This window comes from Thamnophis sirtalis, unplaced genomic scaffold (assembly GCF_051295495.1).
Source record: "Thamnophis sirtalis isolate CommonGarterSnake01/CBP01778 unplaced genomic scaffold, rThaSir2_p1.2 scaffold_4, whole genome shotgun sequence".
Taxonomy (NCBI): Eukaryota; Metazoa; Chordata; class Lepidosauria; order Squamata; family Natricidae; genus Thamnophis; species Thamnophis sirtalis.
The window spans coordinates 88,060,575-88,087,000 of NW_028261384.1; the positions used below are offsets into that span (position 1 = coordinate 88,060,575).

Consider the following 26,426-nt stretch of genomic DNA (forward strand, 5'->3'; position numbering starts at 1 on the left):
TGCTTCAAATATATACATGAGGTAGAAAAATCACTTGGGATTTACACATTTTGACATTTGACAGAATTTGTTGGATTCCATGAATCTCAATACTCCAAAAAATAACCATAATAAAGAATTCAGTGTTGCACGAGCCTAGCCAATTGCTTGGTTTGCACATAGTCACTTGTCTGTTCTCTTACCAAACAAAGGATATGGGAGGTATCGGATGTTACTGACCCGAGGAAGCATTACGGAAACGAGAGATTTTTTTCCCCAGTAAACAATGCAAGCAATCCTGGTTCCAAATTACCTTTCAACAAACGCACAAGAACTACGCTTGCTGTGTGGGAGGATGTACCTGGGCAGTCGCCCCTTCCTGTCCAACTTCACTAAGGCTCACACGGGGAAATGTGGGGAAATGACTCCGCTGTTCTTAATAGAGAAGTGAATTAAAAACAGGCGACGGGTTGGCCCGCCAGCGGCAATCCCAACTAGACACATTCCTTCGCCAGGTCCGACTGCCTGCCTTTCAGACCTTCCCGCTGTTCATCCTCCACTTTCGGCCCATCCAGTCCCACCTTTGGTCCCCTGAACTTCTCTCCCACGACCATTACCAGATCTTTGGGCGGCTTTTCTGGCGTCTTCCCAAACAAGCCCATCTCCAACAGTTCTAACTCGGTTTTTTTCCGGCTTCCGGTCCCGACAGCTCTTTCTACGGGACAAACAGGAAGTGGAGTAAACTATAGAGAGAGGAAAGGGTAGAGCGATGGTCCTCGATAGCGAGGCTTCGCGCTTCCAATACATTCAGAAGACACACGGACCCCACCCAGGGAGGGAGGCGTTTTTTAATGTTGGCAACAGCAGGGAACCCCCCCCCCGCTCCTCCCCCGGGAGAAAAGGGAAAGTAAGACAAATGTTTTACAGAGGAAAAAACTTGTTTGTGTTAGTCCTCCAAACTGCAGACGGTTGAGGATGTTGTAGTCAACGAGGTGAGTTAATACAGCAATTTAGTGTTGGGAAGGGCTCGCCTGGCAGGGTTTTCAGTTCCTATGAAATGCTAATCACAACAGTCGGTAGATGACAGAAAAAAAGTTTCACAGCTCTGAGGTACTAGATGATGATGATGATGACGACGACAAGCTAAAGGGCTACCTCACTATTTGGAAATTTTAAATTTATCAGACTTGAACATTCTAATTCTACAAAAAATCACCCTACTTGGAACAGCTTACCTTAACAGTTACTAGGTCCTTGGTTACCACTCGAGCTGTTGAGCTACCAACCAGCTCCAAAAGCTGTGAATCTCACCAAAGATTAACATAACAACAACAACAACAACAACTCCGCCATTGCCGGTCCCAAGCCCGGATGAGAAAGGAGGAGGGTTGGGGTCAGGTTGGCAACCTGGCCCCATAAAAAATACCCGCCAACCCATACAACATGGTGAAAGAAACGAATAAAAATTCTATACCGCATTGGTCGTCATGCGGGTTAACAAAGGCCGCGGCGGATGTTGAGGTCCCTGGGCATCCGTCGACAAGTGGGCTACAAGTGGACCAGCCAACAAACGACAAAAAATCGTGCCATAAAGGCCTGTTATTACAACTCAGAGCCAGAAAAAAGAGGCTATTTAAAGTGAATGTATGAATTATGGAAACAACAATATACAGATTCAAATGTTAGTGAACAATGACTAGCAGATCATAGGCGATTTATTATAAGGAATAAAGTGTTTAGTGAAGTTGAACAATAATAATAATAATAACAACAACAACAGCAACAACTCCGCCATTGCTGGTCCCAAGCCCAGATGAGAAAGGAGGAGGGTTGGGGTCAGGTTGGCATCTCGTCCCATAAAAAAACCCCGCCAACCCATACAATATGGTGAAAAAAACAAATAAGAATTCCATACCGCATCGGTCGTTGTGCGGGTTAACAAGAGCCGCGGCCGTGGCGGATGTTGGGGTCCCTGGACATCCGTCGACAAGTGGGCTACAAGTGGACCAGCCAACAAAACGACAAAAATATAGTGCAGATGAAAACCATGCCATAATGGCCTGTTACTACAACTCAGAGCCCAAAAAAAGAGGCTATTTAAAGCGAATATATGAATTATGGAAACAACAATATCCAGATTCAAATGTTAGTGCACAACGACTAGCAGATCAAAGGCGATTTATTATATGGAATAAAGTGTTTAGTGAAGTTGAACTAGAGGAAATTCAGGCAAATTGCAAAACCAAAAAAAACAATATCACAAGCAGAAATAACTGATATTCAAGACACAACTAAAGACATTATAGTAGAACTCCCAGAAGAAGCTCTCGGGGAGGAAATAACACCACCACCACAAGAACCAGTTATCACTGAACCAACTGATGAACTAACTCAAAAACAAAAAGAATTGAAGGATAAGATCATGGAGCATTTTCTGCTTAATGAGGAAAGGCAACGTTTACCATCACTAACAACTGTGCCTAAGAAAATTTTGACCCCTATCATGAAAATGGTTAATGCAGTGTTTTCAACAATTGAATTGGGATCCATCTTGGAAACGAACCAGTTAATGTACAGCGCAGCTGTAATAGTCACTAATGAATTAGGCATTAAAATCAAAGTACCTAGTCACACAACAGAAAAAGCATCAAAGCCAAAGTGGAAAATCCGATTAGAACAAAAAGTCAAAAAATTAAGGGCAGATGCTAGTAACTTAAAGAACATGCATGAGCAATGGCTTAAAAACAACAAAACCATAGATCGGCTAATCAGAAGATATAGATTGGATACAAGAAACATCAATGAAGCTGTAGAGATTGTAAAACAGCAGATAACAGCAACAAATAGAAAAATTGAAAGATATGAGGCACGAATCATCCAATATAAACAAAATCAGCAATTTCGATTAAACCAACGGCGTTTTTATCAAAGTCTTAATGTGAATGGTGACACCAAAAGTGAAAAACCAGAAAAGCAGGCCACGGTTGAATTCTGGAAAGAATTGTGGGAAAATGCAAAGGACTACAATAAGGAAGCAAAGTGGATACATGACTTTGAGAAAAGCATTGGCAACAAACAAATGCAAGTATTAGAAATAACAACTGAGATGGTCAAAAATCGAGTAACAAAGGTAAAGAATTGGACATCACCTGGAAAGGACCAATTACATGGTTTCTGGCTCAAATATCTGACCAGTTTACATGCAATATTGGCCAGGCAACTGAATGAAATTTTACAAAAGGGCCAAATTGATGAATGGTTGACAACTGGAAAAACATACTTGATTCAGAAAGATGCAACTAAAGGAACAACACCTGAAAACTACAGACCAATAACATGCTTGCCAACAACCTTCAAATTACTCACAGGCATTATTGCAGATAACGTGATGGATTATTTGGAAACAAACAACATCTTGCCAGTAGAGCAAAAAGGCAACAAAAGAAGGAGCAGGGGCACAAAAGATCAGCTCCTAATTGATAAAATGATATTAGAAAATTGTAAGAACAGAAAAACGAATTTGAATATGGTCTGGATTGATTACAAAAAGGCATTTGACTCACTGCCACATAGTTGGATCATAAAATGCTTAGAAACAACAGGCATTAGCAAAAATATTACATCCTTTACTGAAAAGGCGATGAAACAATGGAGAACTGAGTTAGCAGTAGGGAATGAGATCTACGGAATGGTTAATATCAAGCGAGGAATTTTCCAGGGTGATTCACTTTCACCTCTTCTCTTCATCATCGCAATGATCCCACTATCAGTAATCTTAAAAAAAAATGAAATTAGGCTACCAAACAGCCAAAAAGCTGAAAAAATTTCGCATTTACTATATATGGATGATTTGAAACTCTATGGAAAGTCAGAAATAGAAATCCAATCATTGACAAACACAGTCCGAGTATTCAGCACCGATATTTCAATGCAGTTTGGCATGGAAAAATGCGCCACTGTATCCATAAAAAGAGGCAAAATCACTGCATGTGAGGGAATTGAAATGCCCAATGGCCAACTAATTAAATGCAACGAAAATGAAGCCTACAAATACTTAGGCATTCTACAGTTGTATAACATCAAGCATGGAGAAGTAAAAGCGATTGTCAGGCGAGAGTACATCAACAGAGTTAGGAAAATTTTGAAATCTAAATTGAATGGTGGAAATACAATCAAGGGCATAAATACCTGGGCAATACCAGTTATAAGATACACAGCTGGTATAGTTAACTGGACACAAGCTGATTTGGACATTTTGGACCGAAAAACCAGGAAACTAATGACAATGCACTACAGTTTACATCAACGTGGTGATACTGATAGACTGTACCTCCCCCGAAAATCAGGTGGCAGAGGATTATTACAAGTGAAGCAAACAGTTGAAGAAGAAAAACATGCACTGGCTGATTATTTAAAAGAAAGTCAAGAACATCTATTAATCGAAGTAAAGAACAAAAAACTACTGAAGGCCCAACAGACGAAACAAGAATACAGAAAAGATGTGATAAAATCAAGAATGGAGAGTTGGCAGAACAAAGCACTGCATGGCCAATTTCTGGAAAAAATAAAAGATAAAGTGGACAGTGAACAAACTTGGTTATGGTTAACAACAGGTACATTAAAGAAAGAAACAGAGTCACTAATCCTGGCTGCGCAAGAACAAGCTATCCGCACAAATGCCATTAAGGCCAAAATCGAAAAATCCTCTGATGATGCCAAATGCAGACTTTGCAAAGAAGCTGATGAAACTGTTGATCACATACTCAGCTGCTGTAAAAAAATCGCGCAGACTGATTATAAATTGCGACACAATTCAGTAGCACAAATGATCCATTGGAATTTGTGCAAAAATTATAATATTAAAACAGCAACAAACTGGTCGAACATAAGCATGAAAAAGTCACTGAAAATCAGATGGTCAAGATCTTGTGGGATTTTCGCATACAAACGGACAAAATACTGGCGTATAATACACCAGACATCACACTGGTTGAGAAAAATAAGGTTACAATCATAGACATCGCAATACCAGGTGATAGCAGGGTCGACGAGAAGGAATATGAAAAAATCACGAAATACCAGGACTTGAAAATCGAAATTCAATGATTATGGCACAAACCAGCAGTGGTAATTCCAGTGGTAATCGGCACTCTGGGTGCTATTCCAAAAGCACTGGAATTACATTTAAAACAGTTAAAAATTGACAAAATCACCATCAGTCAAATGCAAAAAGCCGCACTGCTTGGATCTGCACGCATATTACGAAAATACGTTATGACGTCCTAGGCCCCTGGGTGGGGCCCGACTAGTAACCAATGCCAAATCCGGCGAAACAACTGGTCGCTGTGATACAATTGTATAATAATAATAATAATTGATTGATACTTAGGACTCTGGCAGCAACTTGTATCAACCATTAGCAGCAGTCAATGATATTTGTGACACATCTTTCAATGATCATTTGACTAAGCTTCATGTTTAAATAACAATAATAATAATAATTCTTTATTGTCAGTGCACAACATATATACAATGAGATTGATTGAGTGCTCTCAGTGCACCCACCCAACATAATACAACTCAGTGAAGAAAAAAATAAAAAAAATCCCTAACCCAATAAATCATATTAACAAACACCCAGTCCCATTACACCAGTGTGAACATGTTACATGTTGTGCCAACCCTGTAAGTCCATCGTACTACTTAGTTATGATGTTATTTCGCATTCAGGAGTTTGACAGCCCACGGATAAAAACTATTCTTCAGCCTGTTGGTGCGGCTGGCTATGTTTTTATATCTCCTTCCCAATGATAGGAGGGTAAAGAAGTGCTGACCAGGATGTGAGTCATCCCTGAGGATTTTCCTCACTCTTCTAAGGCAGCGAGCCCTAGCGATCTCATCTAGTGATGTCAGAGGGCAGCCTACAATGTTTTGTGCTGTGCTCACCATCATCTGTAATGTTTTTCTACCTGTAGCTGTCAAACCAGCATGCCATACTGTGATGCAATAAGTGACAAATGGAAGAGTATTGCCTCTGATAAACCTGTATAAAGGCATGTAAAGAGGAGGCTGTGAGTAATAAAGCACATAAGCAGAGAACGTTTGTAAGTCTTTTCTGAATAGATATGAGGCAGCTATGTGCCAAATGAGACATTGTGAGATTTGCGAACCACAGAGAATGGAATTTGCAAAGCCTCTCCCCTCTACCTCAGAAGGTAATTAATTTACTTTCTACCTCAAGGTGGTCAAACTGGTCAGTCCTAGAGAATATCAACCCTGCCTGCTTTTTAGAAGGCCATATCCTGAAGATGAAACTGAAATACTTTGGCCACCTAATGAGAAGGAAGGACTCACTGGAGAAGAGTCTAATGCTGGGAAATATTTGAGGGCAAAAGAAGGGGACAACAGAGAATGAGGTGGCTGGACGGAGTCACCAAAGCAGTTGGCATGAGTTTAAATGGACTCCAAAGGATGGTAGAGGACAAGAAGGCCTAGAGGAACATTGTCCATGGGATCGCAATGGGTTGGACACGACTTTGCAACTAACAACAACCTCTTGGGAGAGCAACCCTTTGCTGCTGTGCAACAATAAAGGTGCTCAGGTGAAGGAGATTTCTCCTGTCCAGTGATTTATTTGGTCAGTGATTTATTTATTTGTTTCCAGACTAAGTTCAGATACCATGATATGTTATGAAGAACATTACCTATATATAATGGTATCTAAGTTCACTCAGTAAAACTCCAGTATTTAGTTCTTTAGTTTTGTGCTTCCATAACTTCTATGGATTAAAATAAATAAATAAAACCAAATATATTTACAAGGAATAAGAGCTGAATGAGCAGTCAGCTGTGTAGTGATGAAGAGGCTGGCCTCCACACTCAGAAAGTTGAGAGTTCAATTTTAGATAGCAGAGGATGTTTTCTGGGACGCAGAAGAAAACATCTGCTGTGAACTCCTCGTATGTGTCAGGAAGGGCATCTGGCCATAAACGCTTAGATCCATCCAATCAACCTGACTCAACCCAAATTAAGGAATTACAGGATCTTAAAATAGGGGTGGAGGAAGAAATCTGAATGGCCAATGTAAATTTAATGATAAAAAACCCATGGGATATCTTAGCTGTATTTAAAAATTGTATTTTTATTCTTTAAGTAATTTTATTAAAGATAATTGCAGTAATAAAAACTAATACAAAAAAAAGAAAAAATAGAAAAGTCAAAGGTACAAAGGGAAAAGAAAAAAATAGAAAACATGAATAAAAAGAAAAGAAAAAAGAAAAATATATAAAGAAGTGACTTCCAGACTTCATCACAAGTATAAACAGTTTAGTGAGCTTTCAGCTTTTAAATTATAACAAATGATCTCTTCTTTCTGTATCCGGGGGGCGGAGCTGCAGCCGGTGCAGCTGGAGCGTGTTTGCAATAGTGCCTCTCAGTTTATTTTATCAATTTTTAGTACTCCTACTTGATTATTTTTTATTTAATTAACATTTTTTGGTGGAGATAATAGCGTAGAACATAATACAAACAAAAACTTTTGTTGCTGCCGAAGAATTAAATAAGCATGGGAAAAAGAAAGAAATGCCATGGCACCAGCCCAGGATCTCTTCCTCCAGTGAAGACAGCAAAACAACCACGAATTGAGGAGCTCTTTGTTGGCAAGAGATCTGTAAGTAAAACTAACCCCCCCCCCCCCATCTCCAACAATCTGGAGAGATTAGAACAGGACCGGCAAAATGATATGGCAAATCAGCATTTGTTAGACTTCTCCAATCTGGTGGAGGGGGAAAAAAATGATTGCCAGCTCTTCTCACAAACAACTAGTCCAACAACCTCCTTTATTGAGTCTAAGTTAGAGACTAAAAAGGCAAAGAACAACCAGATAATTCAGAGTATGGAGAGTTTACCCTGGGAAAATTCAACCGAGTTTATGGCAAAGCAATGCCTTCTCACAGCGCAAACGGTGGTCTCAATATTTGAACAATTAATTGCCATCCAACACGATGTAGAGCATTGAAAAAAGATTTAGCTGTTTTTCTTCAAATGCAATATCGGGCCCCAAGAACTCCCACTAAAGTGCTGGCAGAGGATTTGATTAACTCCCATTCGCAGGATAAGGAAAAGGAAAAAGAACAAAAAGCCAGAGAAACAGTTAAAGAGACAGATAAAAGGAAGCAGTCCTCTCAGAAAAACAGTCCTCCCCCAGACAAGGCATCAAGAGGAAAAGGTATCAAAAAAGAAGAAATCAGGAAAGAATCCCTCCCTCAATTACAACAATCACATCCCTCGCTACAAACACAAAGGATAGCTTTTAGAATCCATTTGAACAGACTTAATTATGGACGTTGGAATTCCAGAAGTGCAATATTAAATTCCCTAAGCCAGCTTCTTCACTGTCACAGGGGCATGATTGATCTCTGTGCTGTGGAGTGGTTACCTGAGGCCCCAAATTGGAAGCGGGTCCTTTTGTCTTTCAAACAGACCACCATACCTCAGATGTTATTCAAGATGAAGGCATTTTTAGCATCCTTCCAAATCTTTCCCATCAGAGTCTTTGGTGAGGAAAGGGTTATCCCGTTAATAACTAACATGTGAGCCTCCAAGGCGAATGACACCACCTCATTTTCAACCTGGGAAAAGAAAGAGACTGATAGTGGGAGTCAACCAATTTTGCACAGAGAAGAGATACTTAACAGCACAGAAGCTAGCCTCATTAACGCTTTTGGTGCTCTCCCAAGGAAAGAACAAGACAATATATTATTCAAGCTAGAAAATTTAAAGAAATCCTTATTAGTCACAATGGACACAGCAGAGCCACTTATAGACCTGGTTTCCCCAATAATTGAGCCTCTCACTTCCCCCCCAGAGGGCAAGAGATTGCATGAATTCAAGATCATAGAAAATAGACTTCCTGGGGGTGGAGCCTGTTGCCGAGGAGGGCTCAATCGAGCTCCTCTCAGAGATCTGGTCTGTATATCTAAATAAGATCATAGATATCACCCCTTTTTGGCTATAAAGGGGCAGGGAGTAGCTCTGTGTGCTAGGGTCTATTCGTAATTCACAGCCTTTCTCTTTTTTTTTGGCTGTGGACAGAGATTAGATCCAGCGTAAGCGGAGCCTTTATCTCCAGCCAGTTCTTCTCAGCTGCCTTTTTTTGCAGCCCTAGACAGGCGACCCCCCCCCCGGGCAAAGCAAAGTTGTTTGAAGCTAGGATTAATACGGGCGGGTCCCACCCCTGTGAGATTTATGCTTTTATTACTATCTTAAATACCAGCCGCATTTGTCTTAGAGGCTTCTTTGTTTAAACGGACTTCAAAATGGCAATTTCTCTCCGTTGGTGACTGATAGGGGATGTACTTAGCCGGCTTTACCTTCCTGCAGACCGCTCCTTAACAAAATAATTTTTTTTTTTTGGGAAATAGAGGGGAGCGAAAGCGCTGTTTATTTGTTTATTTATAATGGCACCCAGGTCAAAATCGAAGCGTCTCTCTACAAATGTGCCTAAAGAATCTATGAATGAACTTAAAGAATCTACACTGGAATCGCAGCCCTTGTTTCCTACGCCCTCTACTGGAGAATTCTTAACACAGGAATTTTTCTTTCAAATGTTTAATGATTTTAAACAAGAAATTAAGGAATTTGTACTGGAGCTATATGGTGATTTAAAGTCTAAAATTGACCAAATGAAGGCGAATACGTTTGCAGCCGTGTCTGCCTTGTCAGATTATACCGCTGAAATAGAGAATAAATTGGAAAGCTTGGAGGAGGCTAATTCTAATTTGACTACTAATATTCAAATATTACAACAAAAAATTAGAGACACTCAAGAACAGCTCGTTATGATAAACTTTAATAAGAAGGCATTCGCAATAAGAGTCAGAGGATTCCGCGAAAAGGAGCGAGAGAATCTGAAACAGACCTTTGTTGAAGCCTTCAGCCATGCGGTGGGAAGCCCGGGACTTAACTTTGATTGGCAGATTCGGAAAATCTATCGCCAGAATTCGTTGGTAGCGGAACAGCGACAGCTCCCGAGGGACATAATTATATATTTTTCCACAAAAGAATCCAGAAACGCGATTATGCAAAAGTTTCACAATAATAGTTTGCGAGTTGATGGCCAGGATTTGATTGTCTTTAAAGAAATACCATTCCAGATGTTAAAAGCAAGAAGAGACTATACTTTCCTAATTAAAGTGCTTAGAAATTATCAGATTCAATATAAATGGGAGGCCCCAGCCGGCATTACGGTCACATTTGAGAAAAAGATTTCGTCTCAATTCTGTTTCGGAGGCTCGAGATTTCTATTACAAGACCTTGAAGGTGGGACTTCCTGATTCACCTGGAAAAGAGGAGAGACAAGCCGAAGGAGAAGGCAAGCAACAGACCACATGGCTGCAAGATGGAGGGGGTAGCTTTTCCTCCCTCGGAGAAGCAGAAAAGCGGAGATCGAGGATTTAGACATTCTAAAATATTCGTCAAAGTTGTGGATTGAATGGGGGTTTGCGACCTCTCTCCGGTAGAAAAAGCGGAACTGGATATTGGTGGGGTGATACTGAATGTATATATGTAAAATGTATGCAGAATGATTTATGTTGTTTAAATTCTGTTAGAAGGGAAAGTTGGATGAGATTATTTTAAAACAGAAGGTAAACTGATTCTTGTTGAAAGTATAATTTGAATATGTGGAATGATCCATGCTATTTAATTTTTATTAGAAGGGAAAGTTTGGTGAAATTATTTTGAGCTAGATTTTAAACTAATGTCTGCATAAATTTGATAGTGGTAAATATCAGAGAAGCAAGGGATGAGGGTAAAATGCATGCGGAATGATTTACGTTGTTTAAATCCTATTAGAAGGGAAAGCTGGTCGGGATCATTTTAAGATAGAATGCAAACTGATTTTGTGTAAAGTAATACTTGATTCACGCTGCTTAAATTTTACTAAGAAGGGAAAGTTTGGTCAGATTATTTTGAATTACTGTTTGAAAATAAGGTTAAGAAAGATTATTGGGAGGGATTATGGGAAATAGTGGTAAATATTAGAGAAGCAAGGGACGAAGGTAAAATGCACGCGGAATGATTTACGCTGTTTAAATCCTATTAGAAGGGAAAGTTTGATTATTCTTCCGTAAAGTAATATTTGAATATGTGGAATGATCCACGCTGCTTAAATTTTACTAGAAGGGAAAGTTTGGGGAGATTATTTTTGAGCTAGATTGTATATTGATGTCTATACAAATTTGTATAAATGTTTATCTGAATATAAGGTTAAGGAAGAGAAACGGGAGAGTCTACAGGAGGTCGGGGTAAATAACAAAGAAGCAAGAGACGAGAATAAAATATATATAGAATGACTTACACTATTTAAGCATAGATAAAGATGGGGGGCTGAGCTTAACACAAAGAGTTCTTTTTTTTCTTTCTTTTTTTTTTCTCTTCTTTTTTTTTTGTCTTTCTTTCCTTTATACAATTTGTATTTTCTTTCTATCTATTTTTTTTCTTTAATATATTACTTTTATTTTTAATCCATACGAACATAAGATACTTTAGATAGAAGGCAGTGCCAGGTGTGGGCCCTGGGAAGTCGGGAGGATTAGGGATGGGGATTTATGGGGGGTGGGTGGGTGGGTGTTAACATAGTCTCTATAAGAAAAAGAATGCACTTATATACGGTTGTTCTTTTTTTTCTCTCTCTCTTTTCTTTCTTTATATTTTTTTCCCCTTGGTTTATTTTACTTTTTATCAGATTATATTAATAAACAACAGTTGAATAAAGGAATACACCAAGGAGGGAGGTAGAGGGAAAGAAGAGGGAGGAGTAAGGAAGGAGTAAGGGGAATGTAAGGAGGGCGTGCTGGGAGTAAGAGGAGAAGGAAGGTTTGAGGGGAAAGGGAAGTAGGAGGGGAGTGTTAGAGGGAGGAAAGGAAAGTTGGAGGGGGTAGATGGGGTGTATGGAGGATGGAAGTGTCAGGTGGGGTTGTGAATGATGAGTTGTGTTTTCTTTTTTCTTCTTCTTTTTTTTCTTATAGCAAATACCCTGTATATAAGTGATTGTAAAATGGAATGTGAAAATGAATAAAAAGTTACAAGACAAAAAAGATCATAGAAAATAGAAGCCAAGACCCAAAGGGGGTATTAGAGGCTCTAGAAGAGATGGAGATGTTTTCATCCCTGTGTGAAAATTCCATGACACCTTCATCACCGCCAGCTCCAAACCAAGATACTGAGAGTTGACTCACAAAAGAGCCACCACTGCAAAAAATGAAAGATGACCTAATAACGCTTTGCCCTACAACCAGAGAAGAGGCTTCGGAATGGCAAGCTCTGCTAGCTGGTGCTAAAACCTTTTACCCTGAACAAGTTTCTCAAAAGTCTACACATGACCTAGACGGGTCCTCCCTATTTTTAAAGAAGACCAATGCAGTGTGCAATGACACCGCAATCCATGGTAACAACCAGACAACTTCCCTTTGTATAAATTTCCTGATGAGCTCCAAAAGTTGACCCACTCTCCCTTATAACCTGGAATATAGCAGGTTGGTCCGTCCCATCAAAAGACCAACTCTTTTTTGACTATATATCACAATTTGACATCCTCTTCCTGCAGGAAACCTGGACCTCCATAGAGATTCAGTTAGATGGCTATTGGGTCAACTCAATTCCGGCTGTCCCAAGCAAGGTGGGGGGGAGAGCTAAAGAGGGTATTGTGACGTTAGTTAATACATCCTTGCATTTTAAATGTGTACCACTGCCACCTTTCCACTCATGGGTTGTAACTACATTACTCTTATTTAAACAGGTGGAGATTTTGCTATTCAATATCTATATTCCTCCACTTAATAAGAATAATGAGATTAACAAGATTTGGGACAGCATAGAAGATTTTATTCTTGGCTGTTCAGCCAAATTCCCCAAAGCTACAATAATTATAGGGGGGGACTTAAATGCTAGGATGGGTCCAAATGACCAAGCATTATATAAGCAGTTTAAGATTCATTATGATGAAAATGTAACAGAGGAATCTTTGCATGCCAGACAATTTAAAGACCCTAAAGCTAATCGGGCAGGCTTATGTGTAAGACAAATGACTGAACGTTTGGATCTGTGTATCCTTAACGGGTCCCCATGGGGCGATTTCCCAGCAGAATATACTTACCGGGGAGCAGGAAGAAAATCCACAGTTGACTACTGGATAATATCTTATGACCTCCTGAAGTTCTTACAGAAGATAGAGGTAGACTCGCGATTGGAAAGTGATCATAATACAATACTCCTTACTCTCACATTGCACCAGAATTCTCTAAGGGCAGGCACAGCCTACCTACCCAGGTTAGAAACTCAAAATACCCAGGTAAGAATTAAATGGAATGAGAAAAACGCTAAGGAAGTTACCAAATGGATGTTAGCCCCTGAAACCATAGAGTTACGTACATCTCTATTAAGAAATAACTATGGGGGATCTTACCTAGAGGGGTTTGAATCCTTAATTGTAAACTTGAATTCGGTTCTCAGTAACAGATCACTAGCTCACCCCAAAATGCTAGTTTCAAAAAGCAAAAAATGGTTTGATAGAGATTGCGTTCAACTAAAAAAGATATATAATGAAGAATACAAGAAAAGTAAAGGTGCCTCCTCCGAGGAGCACACTTACTACTTAAAGCAGTTGAAAACACAATATAAGAACCTTCTAAAAGAAAAGAAAAGTGCGGCCCTAATTACGGCAGTGAGGACAAAAAATATATCCCTTTTTTGGTACATCACCAGGGGATTGGGAAAATCTCCCCTACCCCCAACAAATCAGGTTCCAATTCACGCCTGGGAAGAGTACTTTAGGGAGCTTTATACAGATCCTGACTATGTAACCAAGGAGAGCCAAGCTAGTTTGGACCACACTCCTCACTGGCCCCGTTACACCAGAAGAGATACGTGACCTGTCAAAACCGCGGTCCACTAAAGCGCGCCCGATTAAAGCGCGTACCTGACGTCATCAGCAGCGCGACAAATACGACCGCGGAGAAAAAAGGGCGCTTTAAAAAGCGCTTTTAAAGCAAGCCAATTCACATAAAGATAAGGGTTAGGGTTAGGGTTAGGGTTAGGTTAAGGGTTAGGGTTAGGTTTAGGGTTACGTTAAGCGTTAGGGTTAGGTTTAGGGTTAGGTTAAGGGTTAGCGTTAGGTTTAGCGTTAGGTTAAGGGTTAGGTATAGGGTTAGGGTTAGGGTTAGGTTAAGGGTTAGGGTTAGGGTTAGGTTTAGGGTTAGGTTTGGGGGGGTTAGGTTTAGATTTACCCTTTAATTTTAAGTTTACCGCTCACAGCGTGCTGTTTTCGTCGCTTTAGTCTACCGCGGTTTTGTGGTGGAACCAAAGAGATATCCCGGTTGATCGGAGCCCTAAAGGCTAATAAGGCACCCGGAGCTGATAATGTCCTGCCAGAAATAATTAAAAGGAACGCCAGTTGGTGGGCTCCACTTTTAGCATCACTGTTTACATTTATAGACAATACAGGCCATATACCTAGAGATTGGGGAGTAGCAATTATCATACCAATTTATAAAAAAGGGAATAGTAATGACCCAGGCAACTACAGACCCATTAGTCTTCTAAGCGTTATTAGTAAACTGTATGCCAAACACTTAAATTATAAACTTCAAGATTGGCTAATTTCAGGGGGGATAATCAAAGATGAACAAGCCGGTTTTAGAGAAGGAAGATTGACGGTGGATCATATCTTGGTACTCCACCATTTAGTACAAAAATACACACATAAAAAAAATCCTCTCTTTTTGTGGCCTTCTTGGATTTTAAACCAAGAATCAAAAATTTTAGTTTTTGCTAAAAGACCACGCCAATATTCCTGGCAAATAGAAGGATATAGTTTGGAACAGGTTAAAACATTTAGATACCTTGGTGTGGTTTTCCACTCGCTAGGGACATGGAAGACACACCTGGATCACACATTGCAAGTAGCCATTAGGTCCTCAAATGCAATCAAACATTTCTTTGTTCTGTCCATTTCCAAACCCATTAATTTTGTTCCCTTTGTGCCTCCTTCCTCTATAACACAATTTAGATACATTTTGAATTTTTCTTTTGATTTCCTCTTCCAACTCTTTTTTTTGCCTTTATTTGTATCCATATATATATATATATATATATATATTTAATTTGTAAAAAAAAATAAAAATAAAAAATAAATAAATAAAAATAAATAAATAAAAAAACAAAAAAAAAAAACCAAAAAAACCCACAAATATAACAAAAGGCAACAGTAAAAATATTGGGTTTCTGTCGTGATGGACTCTTGTGACGAGCCGATTGACAGATGTTGGAAGCAGTTAGCTTCCTCCCATAATTGGGGCTTACCAGGGGTTGTGACACACACACACACACACACCTTCACACACATATATATGTATATATATATACGTACATATATATACATATATATTTTTATATTCATTAGTACTCCTCTCATATATGCTTTTCTTGGGTCTCCTAGAAATTCCCTAAATATGCCCTTATTCATATTCCGAACATGATATTCAGATAGCAATTTTTACAATCATTAATATACTTTTCATATCAAAATAGCTCCCATTCGACCTCCAAGATCTTCTTACCTACACTACCCTTCCCAATTCCATCCAAACTGGGCCATGCTCCAAAAGAACCCCCACCACAATCTCCATCCTCTTCGCCCCAGAAAATAAATCATCAGTAATTTATATAAAAATTCATAATTATCCATCAAGTCAATATCTTTTCTTCAGTATGCAACTATGTCATTTTTCTTTTGCATGACAGAAGTCACAAAGTATTGACCATGTAATCAATGGCCAATAACTATTAAAGTTGTTGCAGTCTGCCTTATTTCCCCATTCGTCTGGTAGTCGTACCGCTAGGTCCTTGTTCTCTGATCCCTTGCCCTACCGGGAAGGAAAGATGATGCTTTCTATCTTATGGTTGTATAATTTGTTGTTTATCTTGTCCTTCTCGTTGTCTTTCTCCGGATCCAGATGATTCAGAATGTCCCACCTTCAGGGTCTTATGATAGAAATCTCGGGCTTCCCATACAGAGTTGAGATGATATTTTTGCTCACCAAGTGTAATTATAATACCAAATGGCACATCCCATCTATACTGTATCTGACGGTTTCTAAGTTCTTCCACTAGAAAAGCGTAATCTCTCCTGGCTCTTAACATTTGGGGTGGTATTTCTTTGAAGACAATCAAATCCTGTCCGCCAATTTGTAGCTTGGTATTATAAGACTTTTGTAGTATCCTATTTCTAGACTCTCTTGTAGCAAAATATATGATTACATCTCGAGGGAGCTGTCTCTGTTTTGCCGTCCAAGAATTATGGCGGTAAATTTTTTCAATCTGCCAATCAAAGTTGATTCCCGGTCTTCCCACCAGACGACTGAAGGCCTCTGAGAAAACCTGTTTCAGGTTCTCCTGTTCCCTTTCACGCAGTCCCCTGATTCTTAATGCAAGCTCCATCTTTTTATAATTTATCATAACGATTTGTTTTTCTGTATTTTCAACTTTTTATTGCATCACTTCAATTTTGGATGTCAAGTTGGTATTGGCTTCCTCCAGACGCTCTAGCTTATCTTCCATTCCAGCTTTTTCAACTTTTTGTTGCATCACTTCGATTTTGGATGTCAAGTTGGTATTGGCTTCCTCCAGAAGCTCTAACTTATCTTCCATTGCAGCTTTTTCAACTTTTTGTTGCATCACTTCGATTTTGGATGTCAAGTTGGTATTGGCTTCCTCCAGAAGCTCTAGCTTATCTTCCATTCCAGCTTTTTCAACTTTTTGTTGCATCACTTCGATTTTGGATGTCAAGTTGGTATTGGCTTCCTCCAGAAGCTCTAGCTTATCTTCCATTCCAGCAACATACTCTGTCAATACAGTTACAAGTCCTATCATGTCTTCCTTTGTATTAGCAATCCTAGTGTCAAACTTGTCACAAAAGTCTGTAATAAGTTGCTTTATCTCCTCTCTGGATTCTCTAAGTGTCTCAAAAAGAAATTCTTTCGTTAGCAAATCTCCAGTAGGGGGCGTAGAAGGTAAAGGCTGCGACTTCATGCCAAATGCACGAGGTGTATTGCTAAAAGGACGTCTCCCCGACTTTGATTTTGGTGCCATTATTTCAAACAATTAGTCAAGAATTACTTGAACTCTGCTGGCCCGTTATGTAACTTGCAAGAGAAGAAAATGTTGAGTCCCCCCTTTATTTGTTCATAGAGGTTTTTCAAAAGATTTCAAAAAAGAGCGTTGCAACAAAGCACGTCTCAAAAAATTAGCATTGTAGTGTAACAGTTCATATTCATCTGTGTTTAAAATATCTCTATATTGACAAGGAGGCTTAACAGCTTTTAAGAATTGATAAGAAAAAGAAAAATAAATTCTTGGTAGGTCTTCAAGGAAACAATGTTAATTAGTCGGAGAATGCTATCAGACAATACCTTTGATCTTTCTCTCTGTCGGCTGTGCCAGGAAGCTAAAAATATACAAATGCGAAAGCTACAAGATCGCCATCTTAGAACCAATTACACAAAGGGATTTTTTTATCACATTGAAACTGGGATTTTTGGTAGGAAAAAAAAATAAAGTTCTCAAGTTCGGTCTCTGCCTGTATTAATTTCAATAACATAGTTACAAAAATTGTCCAAGGGGGGAGGGGTTTCTTGCCTAGTGCTGTAAAAAAAAAAACAGCTGAGATTTCCTGGCCGGAGTAAATGACTCAGCCTTGGCTGACTCTCCCCCTCCGTTTGCAGCCAAAAAAAAAACCTGCGAACTTCAAAGAAGACTCTTATCGACTGAATCGCTCTCTGCTTTTTTCTTGCCTGAAAAAAGAGATATCTAGTAGATATTAAATAGATAACGAACCAGGAATCTGGGGGCAGCTCCGTTAAGCTGCCGACGACGGCAAGTCCCTCCCCGGAAGCCCCGCAATCAAACATTTCTTTTATACAGGTGGAGGTCAGTTAGTACCTGCTGCCTTAAAACTTTTTGAGGTCAAAACATTGGCGCAAATTCTTTACGGGGCACAAACAGGAATCCTTGCAAAGAGAGACTTGTTAGAAACCATTCAAACAAAATTCCTGCGAGCCATCTTAGCTGCTCCCAATGGAACTCCAAATGCCCAGTTAAGAATTGAGACAGGCATGCCTCAAATTCAAGTAAGAGCCTGGAAGATGATGGTCATTTATTGGCTTAAAATGCATTTCTTTCCAGAGGGACTGTCCCCACTAGTGATGACTGACAATTTCCCTTCCCCCTGGAAACAAGCAATTGATCACAAGCTAGGCTCTTATGGGCTTTCATCATTATTATTAATGTCCCTAGGCTTTGAGCAAGCAAAGCAAGTAGTAATCAATAGAATGAGGGACATGGAGTTCCAAGAAGAATTAAATAGGTTGCCTCTCCACAGTAGGGACAGAATAAAACAGGGTGTGTGGGAATCGGCAAGATATCTGAATGACCTGATCTCTCCAAAACAAAGAATAGCTTTCTTCAGAGCCAGATTTAACATTCTTCCCTCAGCACTCCTCCAGGGCAGGTATAAAAGAACACCTATAGCCGAACGCGTTTGTATATGTGGTAAAGGAGAAGTGGAAAATAATTCACATGTACTATTACACTGCAAGCTATACAGAGCTTGTAGGTCTGCATATATTCTCCCCTTATTAGAGAGATTGCCAGGGAGGGCAGACAATGTTTATCTAGGCTTTCTCCTCCAGGACACTAACCCGGCTACCACGTATGCAGTGGCAAAGTTCTGTGCTGCTGCAATGTCCATAAGAAAAAAATTGGCTACAGTATAGTACCATCTTGTACCAATTATCTGGATATACCTTTAACAATCTTTGGACCATAATGTTATTATCCACTTTTAATGTAAATACTTATATTTTAATGTTAGTATTTTTAATATAGTGTAAAGACAAATGTATATTGCTGGTCTTTGACCGTAATAAAGATCTTACTTACTTACTCTTTCTGTATCCCATCTCTTATCTCTAAATAAATTTATAAAGCATCATTTCAGTCCTAGTTTAACCATCATACAAACCAATTTTTTATTCATTCCTTTTACTTCTAAAAATCATATATGTTTAGTATTTTGAAATAATGTCATTTCTTTTTTTGTCCCTTCTCATAAAATTCTCATAAGATTTTTCAATGCTTTAATAATTCTCTTCTGTAAATCCAGCATATAAAAATTATCTGGTTTTCTTTTGGTTTAATGTCTGTATATCACTTTTAATTATTAAAATATTAGGCAGTTTCTTTATGATGTCCAGTGTACCATTTTTATTCATTTTTGTACCCTGTCATTGTTAAATCTACTTTCCAGTCAGTGTCTTTCTTATTCTTCTTCCATAACATCATTTAGGCAGTTTATCTATAAAGGCAATATCATTGTTGACATTATTGATGTGATTTGATTGTTTTTTCTAAAGTATCATTCAATATTATCAATGTTAGTATATTTTGTGCCATTTATGTAGCTGTTACGTGTTTTGCTTTAATCAAAACCTTTAGTTTACTTTAGTGTCTAATTTTTAAAATCTTATTTATTAATTCAAAACCACAGCATTTTCCATCAGAAAGGATTCTTTATAATTGTAAAAACTTACTTCTTAGTCTTACATTTTCTAAAATTGAAATTTTAATCAACCTTTTGCTTTCCCCCCCAAGTTCTTAACCTTGTAGTTATTTTTTTTCCATTAAGAATTGAAAGCAAACTCACCTGGTATTTTCAGACTTCTTGTTCCAAAGGTTCCTTAATAGCTAAACAATAATAATAAATAATTTTTGAATGTGGTCAGAAAAAGTATGTAAACATAGATCAGAATTTGAGGAAGATGAATATTCCCTCATCTCCCAGTGCTGAAAACCTTTCAGAGACTTCTTTTTGTAAGGAGCAGCTAGCTGAAGCATTTGTAGATCACTAGTGCTCTCCTTTATCTGGGAAGCCAATCGATTCACTGGTTCTTCATTCTTCATTTTAGTCGTCGGGTCTACCTTTTGCAGACCCCTCTTCAGTTCCATTTCTTCTTCAGGAAATATTTTCTATTATTTACCACCCAGAAACCATATGGAACAGGGCAGAACTGTCTGGATCATCAAATCCCCATCAAATCAAATCAACCACATTCAGCTATATAGTATCAGAAGACATTGACACAAACATCCCAAAATGTCTGGTACAATAGTTAAATACAGTGGTGAACTTATCTTCAAATGATACAGTAAATCATATAGATCTTGGTTAAAATTCATAATACCATGAAAGTGCAGCTTTTCAGCTTAGCTTGTTCTTCAACTGTAGCCAGTATCTCAGTTCTCTTTGATTTCCAACATTTTATATTCAAAATAACAAAACACTTTCTTCTGTTGCACCTTGCAGACTGAAGTTTAGGAATAATAGACTGAATTTGTACTAATTGGAAGATTTAGCAAGAATCTAACAGCTTTAAATCACTGCAAAATGACAATAGCAACAATATTCATGTCATTTTTTCCTGGTTGTTTCTGATACTTTGCTTCTTTTGTTATCCTTTACCTCTGTGTAACTTCAGGATAGTTCATTTTTCTACTGGAGGAAAATCTTGCATTACTCTGCCTGTTTCTCAACTCATTTGATTGTCTATTTTATTTCACAAGACTTTCAAAAGAAAAGGTTACTTGTTAGTTTTGCGGATCCTGCTCATAGCAACAACTAACAATCAGATATATTAAGAACATGGATTTTGAGGTAAAACACTAGCATTTTGTTTTCTCTTTTTCATTCTGGAGAAGAAAGAGATACTTTTATTTTACTATATCCGGAATAGTTCAGACTCGAGCATGATCACCACGAAATGACGTTTTTTTCACTCTCCTCCAGCAATTCAGGGTCAATGGGGTTGAAGAATGGAAAGTGTGGTAGGATGAAAATTATTTTCATCAAAAACAAAATTAACAATGCATCATTAGGCAAGTGAATAGAGCAATCAAGAGATTTTTCAGAAATCTGCATTGGACTATCCTCCAATCCTTGAGTAAACAGAAAAGTATGCTGGCATAAACTATGCAATCTCTTTGTCAATCCTTACTCTGCCATAATAAAAAGCCACTGTTCTCATGGATTTGAGGGTTTTGTTTTGTTGTCAATGAGGAAAACTACTCTAATTCTCAATGTGGGATAAGTTGGATAACAGTTAGAAAGTTTAAGGAATGCTGGGCTTAAGTACCTGTAAGTGACTGAATTTACAGATAACTAACTATGCAGGGAGATATGAAGTGAAGCAAGAGACCTGTCCTGATGTTTGTATTAGTAGCCCCTGCTCTGCATCTGTGATTTGTTGGGCAATTCTGAACACCCATTTAACACTTTTTCCAAATGAAAACTAAATGTTTTCAGAATAGTTTGAAAGATCATTAACATTTGTACAGGGAAGAACCAAATTTGGTAGTTTTTAGAGATCTGGGGCTGCCTGGGTCCAACAGTTTTGAAGGCCACAAATATCTGCACAGCTTTACTTTGTATACCTGTACCCTAGCCTACCAAACCAGCAGAGATGGGTTTCTACCAGTTCCGCCGAGTTTGGCCGAATAGATAGTAACTTGGCTGTCCGTGCTTCCAAACTGGTTCTATCTGTGGCGCCTATGGAGGCGCCATCTTGTGTTTTGCTTCTGCGCATGTGTAGAAGCAATTTTTTACCTACTGTGCATGCGCATGTAGTGCATGAGTGATGTGCATCCCTGAGCGTCCCAGCAGTAAAAGAATCCGGAACCCACTCCTGCAAGCCAACCTCTGGGATGCTGATCAAAGATTATAATAAAATATCAATTTATTCAGCAAACCATGATTAAGAGTTATACCTTCAAATGGCCTGTGAACTCAGTACTTCTTTCCATGATAAAAGCCTCTTGTGACTAATCTCTATACTTTAAATGTACACCACTTTTAAAGACATGTTTTGCCGATTTTCAGTTATAATGGAGAAGAATACAACCTGTCAGCTATTAACAATAAAATACAAACATACAGATGTCAGCATAGCCATAAAGCTTTTATCTGGCAAATAACATGTTAAATTTGATGCTGGGTGACAATGCTGGGGAAGAAAATGCTAGAAATGAGACATTAAAAATAGGTGAATTCTGAATAACAATTTCTATCAATTATGGCAAGAAATTTGCTCATCCGACTTTCTATTTTTCAGGAGTCAACTTCAGATAAAACATTTAAATAAAAACGGTGGAATAAGCTTTATTGGTATACATGAGATGAACACGACAGTTTAAAGAATAATTAGAGACAGATTGGAAATGTCTGGGAGACTGGGAAGGTTTGTCTGGGAAGTGAGTTTGATTTTTGATTTTTTGCAGAAAGGCTAGAATATAAAGATAGCAATTTAACACAAAAATGTTAAAATGATTAATATTGAAAATTATTGCTCTTTGAAATAATTTATTTTTGTGAATTTGTTTTTAAATGCATACTTACAAATAATACATTATTGAACAGAGGTATGCTGAAAAAAAATCTAAAGAAACATATAATTATTTTTTGTTGAAATTTCTATGTTCACCCAAATCTTATGTTAAACATTGCAGAAGTATACTTTTGTTGACACACATCTGGTTTTTCTGCTTGCAAACAAAAATTAATATTAATTTAAACGTTCAAATGTTGCAAAAGAAAGCTATAATTGTACTAACACATATTCATTATTTCAACATACAAGGCAACCAAATAATTCTGTCATAAACATTAGCATCATGTTTATTTTACTTCACTGCACTAATATTTAAACTAAAACGTCAAACCACACCGTCTGTTTGTGACTAACATTTAAATGGCAAGCAGTAATACATAAGAAGGTACAAAGGAACATTATTAGTATACAGTTAAGACAGGCTATGATTTGATAATAGCTGATGATGTACATATGGCTTCTTTTTCTTGTAAGATGCCCATCTACAGACAGGGCAGCAATGTCGCCCCCCTACTAGCCACATCACAATGCAATTCTGGTGAAAGACATGGCCACATGGTAAACCCATTAATAGACACCCATTTATGAAATTCTCTAGACATACAACACATTCGGTACAGTGCAACATGCCAGCCGGCCAAGCTGACCAGTCAGGCTCCAAATCATCTCTAGTATTATATGATTCATATGACTTGGCTTTGGCACATGAACAGGTCTCAGCATTGCAAAAAACTTCTCCTTCACAAGGATTTAGAAGGGTTCTTCTCTCATCCTCAAATAACTCTTTATCATTATTTGGAATATCTTTGCATTCACTATCTGAGTCATTTTCACTTTGGGAGAGTTCCATCATTTCCTCTTCTGAGTGTCCATCAAAACATTTAAATCGCCACATAGGTAAATTTTTGATATAATCAGTTGATATCAGAGGATGAAGCCACAAATCAGGGAAAGCTAAGCGATCAAGAAAGAGATCTGGGTCTTCATCCCAATCAGATTCAAAGGGGAAATGCTGAAAAGATGTGATTGGATGGAATAGATAACTGGTGTACCAGTCCCAAAGGCTTGACAGCCATTCTAAGTTATTGGCATTTATTTCATCACTGTTATTATGTCGTCTTTTTTTCTCAAAATAATCAATTAATAAACCATGTCCCAGATATGTGCTGAGGAACAAGGCAGGGTGTGATGAGTAGAACATCCAGTCAGCTCTTACCCATGAAGCAAGGGTCGTTGTATTAGAATAACGGAACAGTTTTAAACTATATTCGTAGAAGCTATCTAAATAAGGTAATTGCAAAAAACCCAGAACCGGTAGCCAAGAAATGATTAAAAGAGAATTATAAGTCCCTAGAGTGCTTATAAGAATAACAAAGCGCTTTATAGTAGCACCTTGGGTGATAAATAAGTCCATCCATGCCATCAAATTAACTAAGACTAAACTTAAAACAAATAAATCATTAACTTCAGGTTGTAAAGATCGCAAGAAGGAGTCCATAGCATAAAGGGATATAAATTCACCAGTATTATTTCCATATCTGTAAATACCTTCAGGAGTTCTAAGAATATAAGATGGTGTCTTATAGATGCCCATTTCTGCAATGTGACTCTTGTTGTCCCAGTTTTCTACATTCACAAAAATAAACTCAACTCTGCCAGTAAATTTCACACTTAGTGCAGAAAAGAAAGCGGGAGGCTGGTCTAATTTAGCAAACAAATATATTTTCACTCTATACTGGTAACTTTTATTCCATTCTTCTTTCAAGTGTTCTGATTTGAATATTGTTTTGATTCGAGAAGCAGCATGGGCTGTTATCCATTTGAAAATATGTTCCGTTTCAATTTTACGTCCACTATATTCTTTAAGCATTACTTTCCCTTTGGATGTACTTGTTTGTGGAACTGACATAATTAGCGTAGACTTTACCCAACCTCTTCTTCTGCAGTATCTACAAAGAAAACATTCAGTTAAACTAAATAGTAGTTTAAAAACACTTCTTATAGATTAATGGTATATTCATCTGTATTAATCTGGAGATTTAACATTTCTAATATATGCATGTCCCCATTAATAGTCCTTTCAACGAACTGGAGAAAACCCCACAAAAAATTGAGCTCAGAATTCCTGAATTTACTTAATTTGAGTAGTGAGTAGTTTTGCTATGAAGTGGGAAGGAGTAGAATTGTTGTACACAACAACTTGGCAAATGCCTATTTTCAAAAACAAACTTACCTTATTAGAGCTGTTTAAAAAGTGGAATATATCATAAGAATAGAGACATGGCAACAAGGATTCAAAACAAGGCATTAAGGAAGTATCAGGGAGCTGACAAAGACAATAGGAGGAGGAGAAGAGAAGAAGAAATGAAAGGTGCACAGAAAAAAATAGGGAAACTGGAAGAAATGGTTACAGTGAAGTGCAGCAAAGTGAGTACAGTAATGGAGGAAGGGAAGGCAGCAGCAGGCATCAAAACCAAGATGTCTGAATTAAAAAGAATACTTTGATAGGTACGGTAGATTCCTGAAAAGAAACTGAAGATGAATGTAATCAGCCAACCCCAAACATACTCAGCTACAGAAGGGTATGAATAGAGACACTCAAGAAATGAGGTGAGACATAACTGGGATGAAAGCAATATTTTGGAAGAGCACAGGAAATACATTGCGGGGCCTGAATTGGGTCCAAAACTGTTGTACATTCAAAGTTTTTCAAGGGAAAATGAATTGGAAAAAGGGGATTAACTGATCAAAGAAGGTTGAATGAGGGAACAATGGTCCATGAGCCATGAAGTAATCTTATTTTCTTCTAAGAGTTAGCAATAGCAATAGCAGTTAGACTTATATACCGCTTCATAGGGCTTTCAGCCCTCTCTAAGCGGTTTACAGAGTCAGCATATTGCCCCCACAGTCTGGGTCCTCATTTCACCCACCTCGGAAGGATGGAAGGCTGAGTCAACCCTGAGCCGGTGAGATTTGAACCGCTGAACTGCAGATAACAGTCAGCTGAAGTGGCCTGCAGTACTGCACCCTAACCACTGCGCCACCTCGGCTCTATATGTTGAGTTGATTAATGCTGAACTAAATTAGTGGTATGCTGACAGATGAACATTGTTCTTTTTACAATTCAGAATTGCAATTGATATCCCCATAACTGAAAAATAACTCTTTCCCTCTCTGAGACCATTCCAAAATCTGGTAACTCTGCATGTTTCCATCCAAAGCATAAAGAAATAGCAAGGATCTCTTCATCTGTTCTTGCTATTTTGGATTTCTTCCACAATCTCTTAGAAGATCATATCTTTAATCCTCGCACATCTTCATGTCTGGAATAATGATGTAATACACAGATAAAGGACAATATGCCAAATAATCCTTACTGTAATTTGCTTTGGAAAAAATTAGAGTCCTTGTTGAAAGCCACGTTACTTAGTCAATATTTTGAATAGTTTCAAAGATAAATGGTAGTTTGCTTGATTCGTAATAAAAATTAATAATGCAACCTAGAGAAATTTAATTTCCAAAATTTGATACCGGTAAAGTAGATGCCTATTATTTCTCACCAAACAATCTCTTCCCCATTAATTTTACTTCTAGTTGGCTACAATATTTCAGAGAACATACCTGGGGTCACTGGAACAATTAAAAGTGCCTGTACGTATACCAAACCTTGAAACTTTCTTCACCATTTTCTCCCAGTGAACTTTTCCCATTAAAGGGCTCCTGTCATTTGCTATGACCTGTATTAAAAATAAATAAATAAACTTAAATATGTAACTGATCAAAGATTCTAAATATTTTGTAATAGTCTATCTTAAAAATGCCTCTGTCTGCTAATGTGGTTGCATATAGACGAGCCTCTCGCTGCTGGCCGCCACTCTGGCCCACCGCCACTTGGCTTTCCTGTGGCCCATCCGGATTGCCTGCCTTCCCCCCTGCCCTTGTGCCTCTGTC

At 38.2% G+C, this 26,426-nt stretch overlaps 1 protein-coding gene across 8 annotated transcripts in view; it reads right to left on the reverse strand.

The window, feature by feature from the left end:
* LOC106543052 (charged multivesicular body protein 3) overlaps positions 1 to 26,426 on the reverse strand; it is a 47,907-nt gene that overhangs the window by 10,047 nt on the left and 11,434 nt on the right. For 2 of the 8 annotated variants that reach the window (XM_014065703.2, XM_087713319.1), the window contains exons 4-5: positions 26,097 to 26,212; positions 22,428 to 24,424 (exon numbers count right to left, since the gene is read on the reverse strand). The exons of 1 other annotated variant lie outside the window; for it this stretch is intronic. In XM_014065703.2, the coding sequence (XP_013921178.1) occupies positions 22,888 to 24,424; positions 26,097 to 26,212 (1,653 nt within the window). In that variant the 3' untranslated portion in view covers positions 22,428 to 22,887. Of the gene's footprint in view, positions 1 to 292; positions 415 to 596; positions 723 to 22,427; positions 24,425 to 26,096; positions 26,213 to 26,426 lie in introns of those variants that run through there. 5 more of the 8 variants (XM_014058950.2, XM_014058954.2, XM_087713321.1 and 2 more) reach the window with 5 other exon arrangements.